At 36.5% G+C, this 13,185-nt stretch overlaps 1 protein-coding gene across 9 annotated transcripts in view; it reads right to left on the bottom strand.

The window, feature by feature from the left end:
• The window catches only part of Pard3b (par-3 family cell polarity regulator beta), a 977,771-nt gene that overhangs the window by 453,192 nt on the left and 511,394 nt on the right, over positions 1 to 13,185 (bottom strand). For 7 of the 9 annotated variants that reach the window (XR_012447363.1, XM_074071526.1, XM_074071528.1 and 4 more), the window contains 4 exons: positions 10,584 to 10,709; positions 9,118 to 9,476; positions 6,281 to 6,420; positions 4,214 to 4,342 (listed from right to left, as the gene is read on the bottom strand). Coding sequence is in view for 8 of the 9 variants with exons in the window: in XM_074071526.1 (XP_073927627.1) it covers positions 4,214 to 4,342; positions 6,281 to 6,420; positions 9,118 to 9,476; positions 10,584 to 10,709 (754 nt within the window). In the remaining variant the exon portion in view is untranslated. The remainder of the gene's footprint in view (positions 1 to 4,213; positions 4,343 to 6,280; positions 6,421 to 9,117; positions 9,477 to 10,583; positions 10,710 to 13,185) is intronic. The other 2 variants (XM_074071527.1, XM_074071533.1) reach the window with 1 other exon arrangement.

Here is a 13,185-nt window from a genome sequence, read left to right as displayed (position 1 = left end):
CAGAACAGACCCAAGGAACCACTGAGTAAGTAGCACAGTTTTCATTTCAAGAGAGATGCAGACACAGCAGTTTCACCATCCAATTCTATTACCAACACCAATCTCAAAGTACCTTCTGCAAAAATGTTCCTTGTGTGAACGCCTCCTTAATGTACTTTCACCCCATTAGGGGGTGAGGACATCAAAGAATCTTCCAGACTAGAATTCTAGGAACATTACCTTTGAAGCACAGTTCTTTTGGTAAAGATACTAGAACAGCTAAATCATTGTGATGTTATTACATGAATTCCTCTCATTTGTTTTTCCACTCAGCCAGACACAGATGGAAACAGGTTAGCTATATGTGCTTCTAAACCTATGATTCTGACTGCTCAGGAGGAAGGCCAGGGGCCCACAATCAAGAGTTCAGCACAGTCCTCTTAGGTGGCAGGTCAGGAGAAATGACCAGGAAATGGATGCCAAAGTCTCTGGAATGACAGAGGGTCACAGCATAGACATGATCCCATATTGAGACTTCCTCTATAACTGCTGACCACATGCTCTCTTGGCTGTAAGTATCAACACTTTATAAGAAACTAATGATAACAAGGAAGTAAGGAAGATTTAGCTGTCAGAAAATAGGCAGGGTAGTGCTGTTAAGATGCGTAGAGTTCATGAAGTAGCAAGGCATAGAAAAAGGGAAAGGCCAGTTTCTCAGAACAGAAAAACAATAAACTGTTTGTTTTCTTCAAAGGAGACAGAGTAAGACAAAAGCAGGAAGTGCTGTCCTTCCTTTCTCCTGTCAGTTTCTCAATGAAAAGTCAAGTGTTTGCATCAATCATGATAAAGGAGAGAGAAGAGACCAAAGTAATGATACCTTCCAATCTTTGAAAGGAAAACACAAAGATATATCATATAACATATTGTTCTTCACTTTGTTCTTTCAAAGAGTCTGGTGCATGCTACACTATGAAATAAGTCCCACTGAAAAGGCTTACACATGCAAACATGACCTGTCTTTAAATTCCTATGTGATTCTTGCTCCTTAGCACTCAAGGAAGGCATTTGGACTGAAAAAAATACTATTATTCCTCTAAAACAAAGATTCTCAGTCCACAAGAGTTAAGTACTTATAAACCTGAAAAACCCTTTCTATGCTGTGATTACAAAGAATATGCACATATTTGGATAGTTGACTGTCAAATATTTTGGAGAGGCTAGACATTTTTCAGAAAGTTTTAAGAAAATGAATAGTAACCACATGACCTCCATATTTTGTATAAAATAAAAAACAATGAGAACAAATAATTTATTTGCATTAATAATCTCATAGTTGCACAGTTAATTTAATATGCTCCCTAGTGGGCTCAGTCTATGATGTAATTTCTGGGATAGAAATTAAATTTCATCTAAAGCTATTAGATGAGAGAAAAATAATATACACAGGCTGCCTCACTTATGGAGTTGCTTGACTATAAAATTTTTGTTTGTCAAAAAAACAAAATTATTAGACATGGGTCACACACTAAGGGGAGAACACATACAGGAGGAACAGGGAAAAGCAGGAAATCCAAAACTTGAAATTGTTTGATGTGCCCACTGCACAGGAGCTAATATAGTAATCTTAAAACAACAGAGGTCAATATGGGAAGTAGACTGGGAAGTAGTGAAGAGGTCTGGTAGAGATGAATCAATTTGGGTTGTAATACACATGTGCATGGAAGCAATGCTAGGAATCTGTCTGTATAGCTATCCTTATCTCAACTAGCAAAAATGCTTTGTCTTTCTTTTATTATTGCTTATGTCTACTCTTCAACAAAACTGGAGAAGAGGCTTGGAAGTGAGGGGAGTTGGGGGGAAAGGGAGGGGGTTGGGGGTAGGGGGGAGAAATGGCCCAAACAATGTATGCACATATGAATAAATGAATAAAGGAAAAAAATTTTATTTGTAAATCAGTATTTTTAGATTCCAGAATGCACCTTAACACGATAAAAAAGAAAGAAAAAAATGTTCAAAAATAGTGGGTAATCATGGGCACATCTGCATAAATCTATTTACTCCATAATATAATCTAAAGTCTATATTTTATTTGCAGTACTACAGAAGTTGTAATATATTATAAGAAATAATTATACTTAATGATATTTGCTGAGAATTTACAAGTGGCCAGACATGATGCTAAGAGCTTGCATATTTTCTTTCTTTTAATCCTCACCATGAACTTGTGATACAGATTAATAAACTGAGCCTCTGACTGACTTGTGACCTACACTCAATCACACAGCTAGAACACTGAGTTCTAGTAGCTGAAGTTCAGAGATGATGGTATTTGGAAATCTAGGTCTTATTTCCAGCTCTTTGTAGGAACTTGGACAGGTTACTCAACTACATTGAACCTCTGTTTTCTCATCTGCAAATTAGAGCTGAACTTATGGATCTGCACAATTCCCGTTAGCTTGAAAATTCTATTATTCTAGTTTCAAACTTATAGATGTAATTGTTTTTGATGGAAAAATGCCTCCAGCATTACAAATTGGGATAAGGTCAGCATCCCTTTCCCCATATCTAGAGGAAGGAGAGAAGAAAGCTTCTAGGAAGAAGGAATTAGTGTGGAGTCAGGAATTCCAGAGGACATATGGGAGGGGAGTACAAGGATGGGGGTGGAGGGTCCTTAGAGTTTAAGTTCCTGGTTAGAGCTCTGTCATTAAGTTCTCTCACACGGCAAGGACTGGCTAGAATGGCTCTTTTTAGTGTAAAGCTTTATTCCTTCCAGGATCCTACTTTAATACACGGTCAAAACATTCTTTTTCTTCTATCTCTGGATAAGCACAGTCTCACTGATATTTTCTGAGAGTTTTTACCTGTAGCATCTAGAGGATTGAACAAGAAGTGAAAAGGCTTTCCACTGTGCATACACACAGTCCCCTTTTTATTGTTTCTTTTCACATTGACCCTTGTAGAGAAAGCCTTTGGATAAACAAAGGATTAAAAACCATCTGTATTTCAGAAAAAAAAAAATGATGGTGAGTTTCTGCAACATTTTTCTTCGGGAAGACTAAGGAACTTCAGAGAGAAGATGAAGCAAAAGCTCAGCATTCTCCCTTCCAGAGTGGTTGGGTATAGAGGAGACTAGAGGAAAGGATGTGAGGAGAGTGTCTTTATGGCCTATGCCTCTCACTCTTCTCTTCCCTATTTTCTATAGATATTCCCAGAACATACACTAGGGAAAGGGAGACAATGGACAGGATGATGACAGGTACAGAAGGGAAATTCTATGTGAAAGAAATTTGTAGGGAAGAGGGTCTTTTGGGTAATATACAGAACATTAATATAGAAGAGTGATGATTCAGTAAAATTGTATACTAAAACATGGATATAACACATGTAAGAGTAGTGGGATCAGATGGGCTCAGAGTGCAGAGAGATGTCTTAGAGGCTTTAAAGCAATTTGATCATATTGGTATATAATTTAATGTCCTATTGTTTTTACTTAGCGTTATGCTATGAATATTTTCTCATACTATTAATAATTCTTCACTGATACCATTTTAAGTATTTGTTATATTTCATTAGAGAAATATCTAGTTATCTAACCAATATCTTATGGCTTTACAATACCAAATATATCATTACAATTGAGAACTTTAGAAGAAAAATCAATGTACATGAATTTTTCCCACACCTTTGACCATCAAGTTAAGACAGATTACTAGAAATGTAGTTATTATGTCAAAGGGTATAGATTTTTAATAAGAATTGAGATTCTGCTCTTCAAGATACCTTTCCTGCTCAAAAGCAGGTTAACTTCCCTTGTTCTGTGTTACTATAACACTCTGCAGTTCTCTTTCATAATCTTCATCTCTTGTTTGAATACTTGGTTATACTTTTATTTTCTTTTAGATTGTACATTTCATTAAAGAAGGGCCATGGTCTATGTTGCTGACTATTTTGTGTGGGACCTAACATATAGCATATACTCAATGTACATTTCTATCCACTTAATTGAATATTGTAGAATAGTTATTTATTGCTAAAAGGTATTTGAATGTGTTCCCAAAACAGTGTTTCCATGTATCAACTTGGTGTATTAATGACCTAAAATGTGATACACCAAATAGAATAAAATAGTCAAATTCAACTTTTGTCATAAAGACTGTAATTTAGAACTCAGTACTCAACTATTATGAATTCAATGTATGTTGAAATTTCAGTGAGAGTGAGATCTGAACATTACCAGCTCTCGGGGCAGAAAATTTCCTTCTTGGCGGGCAATGACCAGTGATGCTGTCTCTCCCTGCTTGGTGCTCCTCAGCACGGCCACAAGCTCTTCCTGAGTTCGTCCAGTGACGTCTCTGCCATTTACCTAATGAATTCAATCACGTGACAGTTACAGTTACAACACTGGCTATCTTCCACACATGGGCTTTCTTTTTTATTCTCTTTCTCCTTCCCCTCCCTCCTTTCCCTCCTCTCTCCTTCCCTCCCTCCCTCCCTTCCTTTCTTTGTTCTTTTTTTTTGAGACAGGACTCATCAGGTAGTCCAGACTGGCCTTGAACTTGAGATTCTCCTGCTTCTACCTCCCAAGTGCTGGGATTACAGGTATGGACTACCACGCCCAGTTCCTAGATAGTTTTCTAAACCAAGCAGCAAATGGGATCACTTCATCAATGAAGTGCTGAAAAGACGAATCCTAAATAATACCTAGGCAAAACTCACATGCGTTTCCAGTAATACACTGACCAACATTATTATGATGCTGGACAAACTCAGACAACCAGTAATTAGTATCAACAATTTTTCTCAAGAAATCATATTTTTCTGAGGGGAAAACCAAACTGATCAACACCAGAAACTGATTCATCAAATAGGCAGGAAGTAGATTTCAAATGCTTACCTAGCACCTTTTTTTGCCTAATATAATAAACAAAAGTGCACAGTAGTCCACTTCACATCGTAAATTCTGGAAATATGAATATTATGATATAATTATAAAGTTTTCCTCATATCTGGAAAATTATAGTCAGAGTTTCACAGGTTACTAGAAATTCTAATTTGGAGCTACACTAGGTATTTGGTGCTACACTAGGTATTTGGTGCATCTTTCTTTACAATCTAGAACTATATGAAAAGAACTATAGCTCTTTATGCCATGATTGTTAAAACCAGCCAGTTTCAACAAAGATTTCTTGAAAGGTAAATTGATGATATAGGATCACCAAAATGATGCTACTAAACAGAAATAAATGGAAAAAAATAACATTCTTGCTCTAAGTATTCTAAATACTTATCTATGCAAACCCTTATAGTTGTTTACATTACTAGCTGAGCATAGAGGATACAGCTTTATTTATAACATAGATCAACCTAAGGCACACAGCCCACCTTAAAACTTTGGAGGAATTATTACAAAGGATTGGGTGTAATTTTGAAATTCCTAGCACTATCTGAATATATGACAAACTCATGGATTCAATTCAGATTACTCAGGGCCAAAAAAGGAGGAGGTAAGAAAGAGAAGACAGAAGAAGTTTTCATTATTATTTGATCCTATATCACTGACCTTAGTGGGGAACTTACAAAATTAGGCTGCTCAGAATTAAAGTCCTTATCTTGTCTACAAGTAATAATTTGCCATATATGTTATGTTTAAAGTATAAATATACAGTCTGCCCTCCATATCTGTGAATTTAATTTCTGTAGATTCAACTATATCAAAAATAATATATCAAAAATATTTTAAAAAGGGCTTGGGACATAACTCAGTTACCTAGCATGAGCAAGGCCTTGGGTTCAGTCTCTAGTACTACCAAAAAAAAGTTAATTAACGTGCAAACCTAAAAACCTATGGGTTTTGTCAGGCATGGTGGTGTAAGCCTATAATTCCAGCACTTGGGACACTGAGGAGGAGGATCATGAGTTTGAGGCCAATCTGGGCTACAAAGACCTGTCTCAAAAACAATGAAAGTTAAATAAAAGTATCTGTGCTACATATGAACATACTTTTCCCTTGTCATTATTCTTTAAACAACATAGTAAAATCACTGTTTACATAGCATTTACATTGCATTAGGTATTGTAGGTGATTTAGTGATGATTAGAATATAGGAGGATATGCCTGAGTTATATGCAAATATGATGGCATTTTATATAAAGAATATAAACATCTGCAGATTTTACTATTCTTGGGAGGGTCTTGGAACCAATCCCCCAGAGATACTAAGGAACAACTGTTTGTGTTCATATATTTACTTATGTAAATATCAATAAATATTTTATTGATGATATTAATTTCAATACTTACCTCTAAAATTCTGTCCCCTGATTGTAGGCGGCCATCTTTTATTGCTGCTCCCTTTGGTAAAATGTTTTTTACAAAAATGGGACCAGGACCATGAATGGAAGAGTCTCTGGTAACCACAGTGAAACCAAGTCCTTCAGGGCCTAGTGTACAAGATGAGGGAAATGCTGTCACCTTAAGCACTGAAAATATCATATTCAATCTTACAGTAAAATCTGCCTCATTTAGACTAATGTATTAAGTAAAGAATTTATATTCTAGAAGATTTGTAAATATGCTTCAGTTGTTCAGGACTTAATAAAGATTATAGTTCCTAACTGGCCATGATGGTATTGAAGGGAATTTAGGCCCCCAAATATATTATGACACTTTCATTTATTCAGGTTCTAGAAAGCATGCTACCCGTATGCCTAGGAGATTACTCTCTCAGTAAACCATAACCTGACTTCTTCTTTCCTGAGAAGCCAAAAGCATGTGACCTGAGTTTTGTTTGTCTTCAATCAGATGATGAATCTGTGACTCCCACCTCCACTTGCATTCTGATTCCTTGTATGGCTACAGCTCACTGTCCTTTCATCACCAGTCTTGCTGTCTCTGCCCTGTTCTCCTATTTCTCCCTTACATGTATTTTCAACTTTGTCTAAAGGTATGTTCAGATTTCTATACCCTAAAGAGTCTTTATTTCAATCTTATTGTTTTAAGTTTCCATCAGTAATGACCTCCTGCTATGGCATGGACAAGTGTCTCCAAAAAGTCTGTGTATTAAAAGCTTGGTCTCTTGCAACTGGGCCTATTGGGAAATGGTAAAACCTTTAGGAGGTGGGGCCTAGTGGAAGGAAGTTAGGTCATTAACAGCATGTCCTAGAAGGGGCTATTGGGATCCTGGCCCCTCTTCCTCTATCTTTGCTTCCTGGCTGGCATGGAATAAGAAGTATGTTCTGCCACACATTCTCACTATTCTAAACTGCCCTGCCACAGGTCCCAAAACAACCAGCCAGCTATAGACAGAAACCTCTAAAACTGTGAGTCAAAATAAGCCTTTCCTATTTTTAAGCTGATTACTTCAGATATTTTGTTACAGTAATGGAAAGCTGAGTGACATACTTATAACCATCCCCAGGAATTGTTCCTATCCTTGATCTTCCCTCCTGTCTATGACATTTCCTACTAATCACTTTGTGAAATTAACTCCCACTGAATTTTTAATGTCTTTATTTTGCCACCTCTCTTATCATATCATGTCTGTCACTCTCTTACTCATACCATTATCTTTCCCCAGGATTCTGTTTTGGGCCAATTTGTCCTTTAGATTCCTTGCTTTGGTCAGCTCTTAGCTCCAGTGTGATCTCTCTAAAGAAAAGGCCTAGTCTCTGTTAGGCTCTACTCTCGTTTTCTGATGTTAGCTTCCTAGGAATCATGTGTATTTCACTTCACTATGTACCCACTTCTCCAATTCATATCCTGCCCCTTTCAAATATCCTAATCTACTTAAAATTCTAATTTCTACCAATGACATTTCCATTATGTGAGTTGCCCGGATGAAAACCTCAGCAATAACTGTAATTTCTCTCCCTTCCTACAACCATTCATCTCTTAAGGCACGCATATTCTATTTTTTCATTTAGACAGAGGCAATGTACACTTTACTGATCTGGTTTCTTCTTCAGTATGTCTTTTTGCTTTCAGATTAATCTTTCCAAAGTACAGCTCTGATGTGGTATTCTTTATTTTTGCATAAAATAAGTTGCACACCTTTCTGAAAGATTTTTAAAGTAACTATGTGACTGATTCATCTTTCATTCCCCAAAGTACCCAGCTCCACATCTTATATAATTATTTGTGCAAAAAATATAATGAATGCATTTATAATAAAAGGCCTAATTGGTAAGCACATTGGAGTATTTGTGCCTCATACTCAACTCATCTTATTCCCAGTATAGGATTCTTCTAGGTAAACGAAAATTTGATCACAGAATCATTTTTTTTCAGAATAATTTCTATATCCTAGATAAAGATGAATGCTATTTGTTTTTGAAATACATTAATAAGCCTTCTGACCATTAATCTTTCTATTAATTAGGTCAAGATCTAAGATCTTGGGGCATTTTGAATTGTCTTGAAAAAAAAAAAATCACAGGATTTTAGAATTTTGTAATGGGGGAAGGGAATATCAGGCAGAAGGTACAAAATGAACAAAAGCACAACAATGCATGAACATGTGTGTGAAAATAATGCATCAACATGCATGTATGCACACCATCTAGTCTCGCTGATCCATGCTTGAAATGGGTAGAAAAGTTGAAAAAGATGAAGAAAGAAAAGGTTATATGTGCTTTTGAAATTATGTATACTTTTGAAAAAATACTTGCAATGTGAAATTAGTAATCATTATATATTTCCTTTCCAAAGAGTAAATTTTTTTCTGATATAAAACCGTCCAACAGAAGAAAAGGTGACATACTTGTTGAACCTGGCCTAAATGATGCTTCAAAGAAAATCACTAATTGTGGTCAAAATGGAGACAACTGAATTTTGGTGCCTATTTAGTATTAAGTTGCAACACAATATTGCTTTGTTTTTATCAAGTTTGCAAAGATTTCTTTCCACTCTCCAACATGTCTTTGTTTTCTTCTTTCAAATAGTCTATACTTGGCAGGAGAAAAGATGAAGAAAGTATTATAGTTTCAGGAAATTTAAGTTACCCAAGTATATACTTAAATCTATTCTTTGATACAATTAAGTGAAAAGGGGAATTAACTAAATTAGCTTTAATGCATTTCTCTTAACCAATTTTACATGTTACAATAATAGAATGCTATTAGGCATAATTTAATAATTACCTTTCTTTAGGTCAATCTTAATTTTCTTTGCATTCTTCTTGCTGCCAAACCCCATGAGAGGGGAGAGTGAGGGAGAGGAAGGCTTTCTTCCTAGTCTTGGTACTCGGGGGCTCCTACTTTGTGGCAGGGAAATGGATGCATCTGCTTCAGGAGTATTTGTTCCTGTGACATTTACTGTCTTTAGTCCTGATTTGGCTTGGACAGGAGGCGGCACCTTTGTTCTCAAAACACCATCATCATTACCAAAAATGTTAAGAGGTCCAATGACTGATTTTTCATATTGTTCACGATTTTGAGGTGGAAGCACATGGAGAAGCACACTTGGAGATTTCATCGCCTGACGGAAGACATCTTGTGCCCTTAAAAGAGTTAATAAAATGTACAATGATACTGTTCTAGTGTGCTACCTCCTAAAATACCCAAGCACTGCAGCAACCAAAAGCAGCACAATAGCATAAGTGTAGGAGGCAATGAAACTATTCCTACCGTGTGACTCTGTTAACTAAATACTGTTACTACCCACCCACTAGCACCCCCACACTAGGCTACACATGCATGATGACTACACATGGATCTCTCATTTACTCCTCTAAGCAACCACGTCTGCCTTGCATACCTGTCAAATCCTTGTAAAAAAGCACAATGGCAAATAATATAATATCATTATTAATAATTTTTTTAACAAAATAGATTTGTTTAAGGAGACTTCATTTCTTTCTATACTTAACCAGCTGGTGCCTACTTTCCTTTCATCCATAGCCATATACCCTTCACTCCCCCAAAATATTCACAACTAAACCCCAGAGAGAAGATGTATTATGAGCAGTTTGGGGCAGAAACAAAGAGATTGCTGATTATCACTAAGGAGTGCTAGTACTTACTCCCTTAATTTGGAATCTCAGTGCAATGCTAACATACATTTAAAAATAAGTATGCAACACACTGCTCTAATTCTTGCATACAAGACAGTATTCTCTTAACATTTTCATATTCTAAGAGATGCCTTCTTGAGGGAGAATACTTTAATTATTAATATTGGTTTCTATTATTCACTGGGTGCTCATAGACATCTGTCACAGATTTTAGAGTTTAAGAAAGACTGTTGACATCGGGTAAGTTAATTAATAAGCTGAACTAATAGTCTGTGAAAAGAGCCATTAAATACCAGTCTGACTGACGCATAGCCCAAGTAAAACAAACTCCCCCCATCAATGCCCCAGTAAGATAAGTAGGCGGAATGGCTGGTTCTGTTCTGTGTTTAACATTCCTGGAGATGTCAGGCACATGTGTGGGTCACCTTTAGTAAGCTAAAACATAAAATGCATTCAAAAAAATGGATGTCCAGTGGTCATTTAAAGAGAATTGACCAGAAAGTCTACCTCCAGTTTTGATCAGAATGAGCTCAGTAATGATTATAACCATTTTAGGGACTAATAAAGTAAGTAAAACAATGGAGAAATGCTTACTGAGCAAAAGTTTTGTCTACAAGCTCCACACTGTTGATTTTTACAATACATTCATTTTCGTGAAAGAGTCCTTCCCGCTTGCACCTGCTGTTTTCTTCAATGCCTCGGATAAAGAGTCCTAGGATCCTAAATGCAAAATTTAGGTGGAAATAGCATTACTGAATAACAATATGCTAATTATTTCTCCACTCACAACTATTCAGAAATAAGTATTGATTTCTATTTACGAAATAAATTATACTTTCTGTTCACTCAACTGTTTGTTATTTAAATCCTTAGTTCAAAAACACATACACACGAAACTCACTAAAAGAGAAAAGACCCTTCAAGACAAAAATAAACACTAACCCAGAGAACACTAATCTGCAACCCTATTCTTCATGCTTGCCATAAACTTAGAAAAGGCTGGTGTAGCTTAGTAGAAACCACACTTTGTGGTTTGGGAAGAAAATCGCAGTTGACTTGTATGTAAGTAGAAACATGATGTTTAGGAATGGGAAAAGATTAGGTATTCACAGTTTTTGTTGCTGCCATTTGTCTGTTTTTGTTTTGGTTTGGTTTTTTTTGCAGTTGTACTACTGTTCAGTAATTTGCATGTTAAGTAAACGAGCACTAAGCTCTGATTATATTACTAGGAAGGATGAATCTCATTTCAAGTATGTAGTAGGTGTTTTCTCTGTTTTCTGAATGGAGGAGTTTGAGGCAATGTTGTAGGACTAGTACAAGGTAAATTAGAAAGTATTATTTTAGGGTACATAAAAGAGACAGGAATGGAAACATTAACAAGCCTGGAGACATTATATGATTTGGGAGCTAACACTGGATGGGAGGCCATTGTCACCTTCGGTGAATACCAGCCATGAATACAATGTGATGGAGCTGGGGTGGAGCACCCCTTTTCACTACTTCTACAAGGCTGAGTTTTGAGAACAGCTGTTTGAAATCTGAACCAGGAAGCATGGGTTCAGAAAGGATATCCAGGGACTCCTGGGGATCTGAGGCTCTCTGGCTCAGAGTCAGGAGGGGAGGAGACTGGCAAAGAAGGAAAGGAAAAAGAAAACTATAGCAATAAGAATTGTATTTTACATATAGTTGTCCCTCAGTATCCAGGCAGTTTGGTTCCAGGACCACAAGAATCTGTGGATGCTCAAGTCCCTTTTATAAAATGGCACTTGCATTCTCCTGTACGTGTTAAATCATCTATAGATCACTCATCGTACCTAATACAATTTAAATGTTATCTAAATAATTGTACTGTATTGTTTAGGGAATGAGGACAAGAAAAAAAGTGTGCAAGTTCAATACAGATATAATGCTTTTCCTAATATTTTTAACCCAAGGGCAGTTGAATCTGCTGAACCAGAAACTCATGGATACAGAGGGCCCAATGTACATGTACTTTATATATGTGTTTATATACAAACAACTCTGTTACATGCATCAACAAAAAACAAACAGATAATGACAAGAAATGGAATTTGCTCCTTCTCATTTAAGAGATTTCACTTTTCCTCTCAGCAGGTCAAGGTCATAGCTGTGTCTCAGAGTGAGAAGATAGATACTTTCTCCAAGAGGAATCTACTGCCATCACCTTACTTTACACTTTAGTTGTTTTCTTTTGTAGAAGAGCCTTGTGTGCTATTACACAGTCCCTTTGCATTAAATTTCAAATCTAAATAAAATATGAGCACATTTTATGGGTGAATAATAGGGTCATCCATGGAAAAAGGGCAGCCTATAATGAAAGTGAAGGGGAAAGTGATCCTCCAGTCTGGAGCAGCCACAAAGCTGAGCCTCTGCCTCTAGGCCTCAGTTCATTAATGAGCTCATATCATCTCAAGATGTCAATGGGTATGGTGTGCACAGTGATATTTAGGGTTCTACTTCAAAAAAAAATGTTAAATGAATACAGTATGCTGCTGCTAGAGAGAGAAAAGTCAATCGTCACACCACCTATCACAAGGAAGGGTTGGGGTCATAGGTGCAAGCATGGGGAAGGGTCTTGTGCTTTATCTCCTAGTTCTAGTGTGTTAGTAAATTAACCAAACACATTCCATGTTTCCTTCCTCTTCTAATATAATATTAAGAATTGAACTATTTGACATGTTGAAAGAAAGAAAGTGATAAAAATTGTGCTTTTCCCCAAATTAAACAACTCTCTGACAGTTCAAATTTTGGAGTTTTGCTATGGTAGGTTCACAATACATGATCCATTAGGAGGCTTGCGTGTGGTTATAAACTAGTTTATGTAAGTGATATTTTTTTTAACAAGCATTCAAGTCTTCCTTTAATTTAATTCAGTACATCATCAGTCATGTAATGTTACTCCCTAGGATTTAATTTCACATTTTGGGAGATGAATTAATTCTTTCAGGCCACTGGGTTGCAATTTAGCTAGCATATTACAGTTGGAGTATTCTGTGTGACCCTCAGATCTAAATAACCTAACTTCCATGAAAAATTTATTGACAGAACAGGCCCAACTGTAAAACCCATGTGTCAGAGGTAATTTTGGTAAAATGTAAAACTGACTGGTTTTATTAGTTTGGTCCCTGGCAACAAACCACCCTTACCCTCTCTAGTCCATAGAAGGAGTGGATTC

The sequence above is a fragment of the Castor canadensis genome, chromosome 4, assembly GCF_047511655.1.
Source record: "Castor canadensis chromosome 4, mCasCan1.hap1v2, whole genome shotgun sequence".
NCBI classification, from domain to species: domain Eukaryota; kingdom Metazoa; phylum Chordata; class Mammalia; order Rodentia; family Castoridae; genus Castor; species Castor canadensis.
Note: the sequence above shows the minus strand (reverse complement) of the source record. Positions and strands in the feature narration are given on the sequence as shown.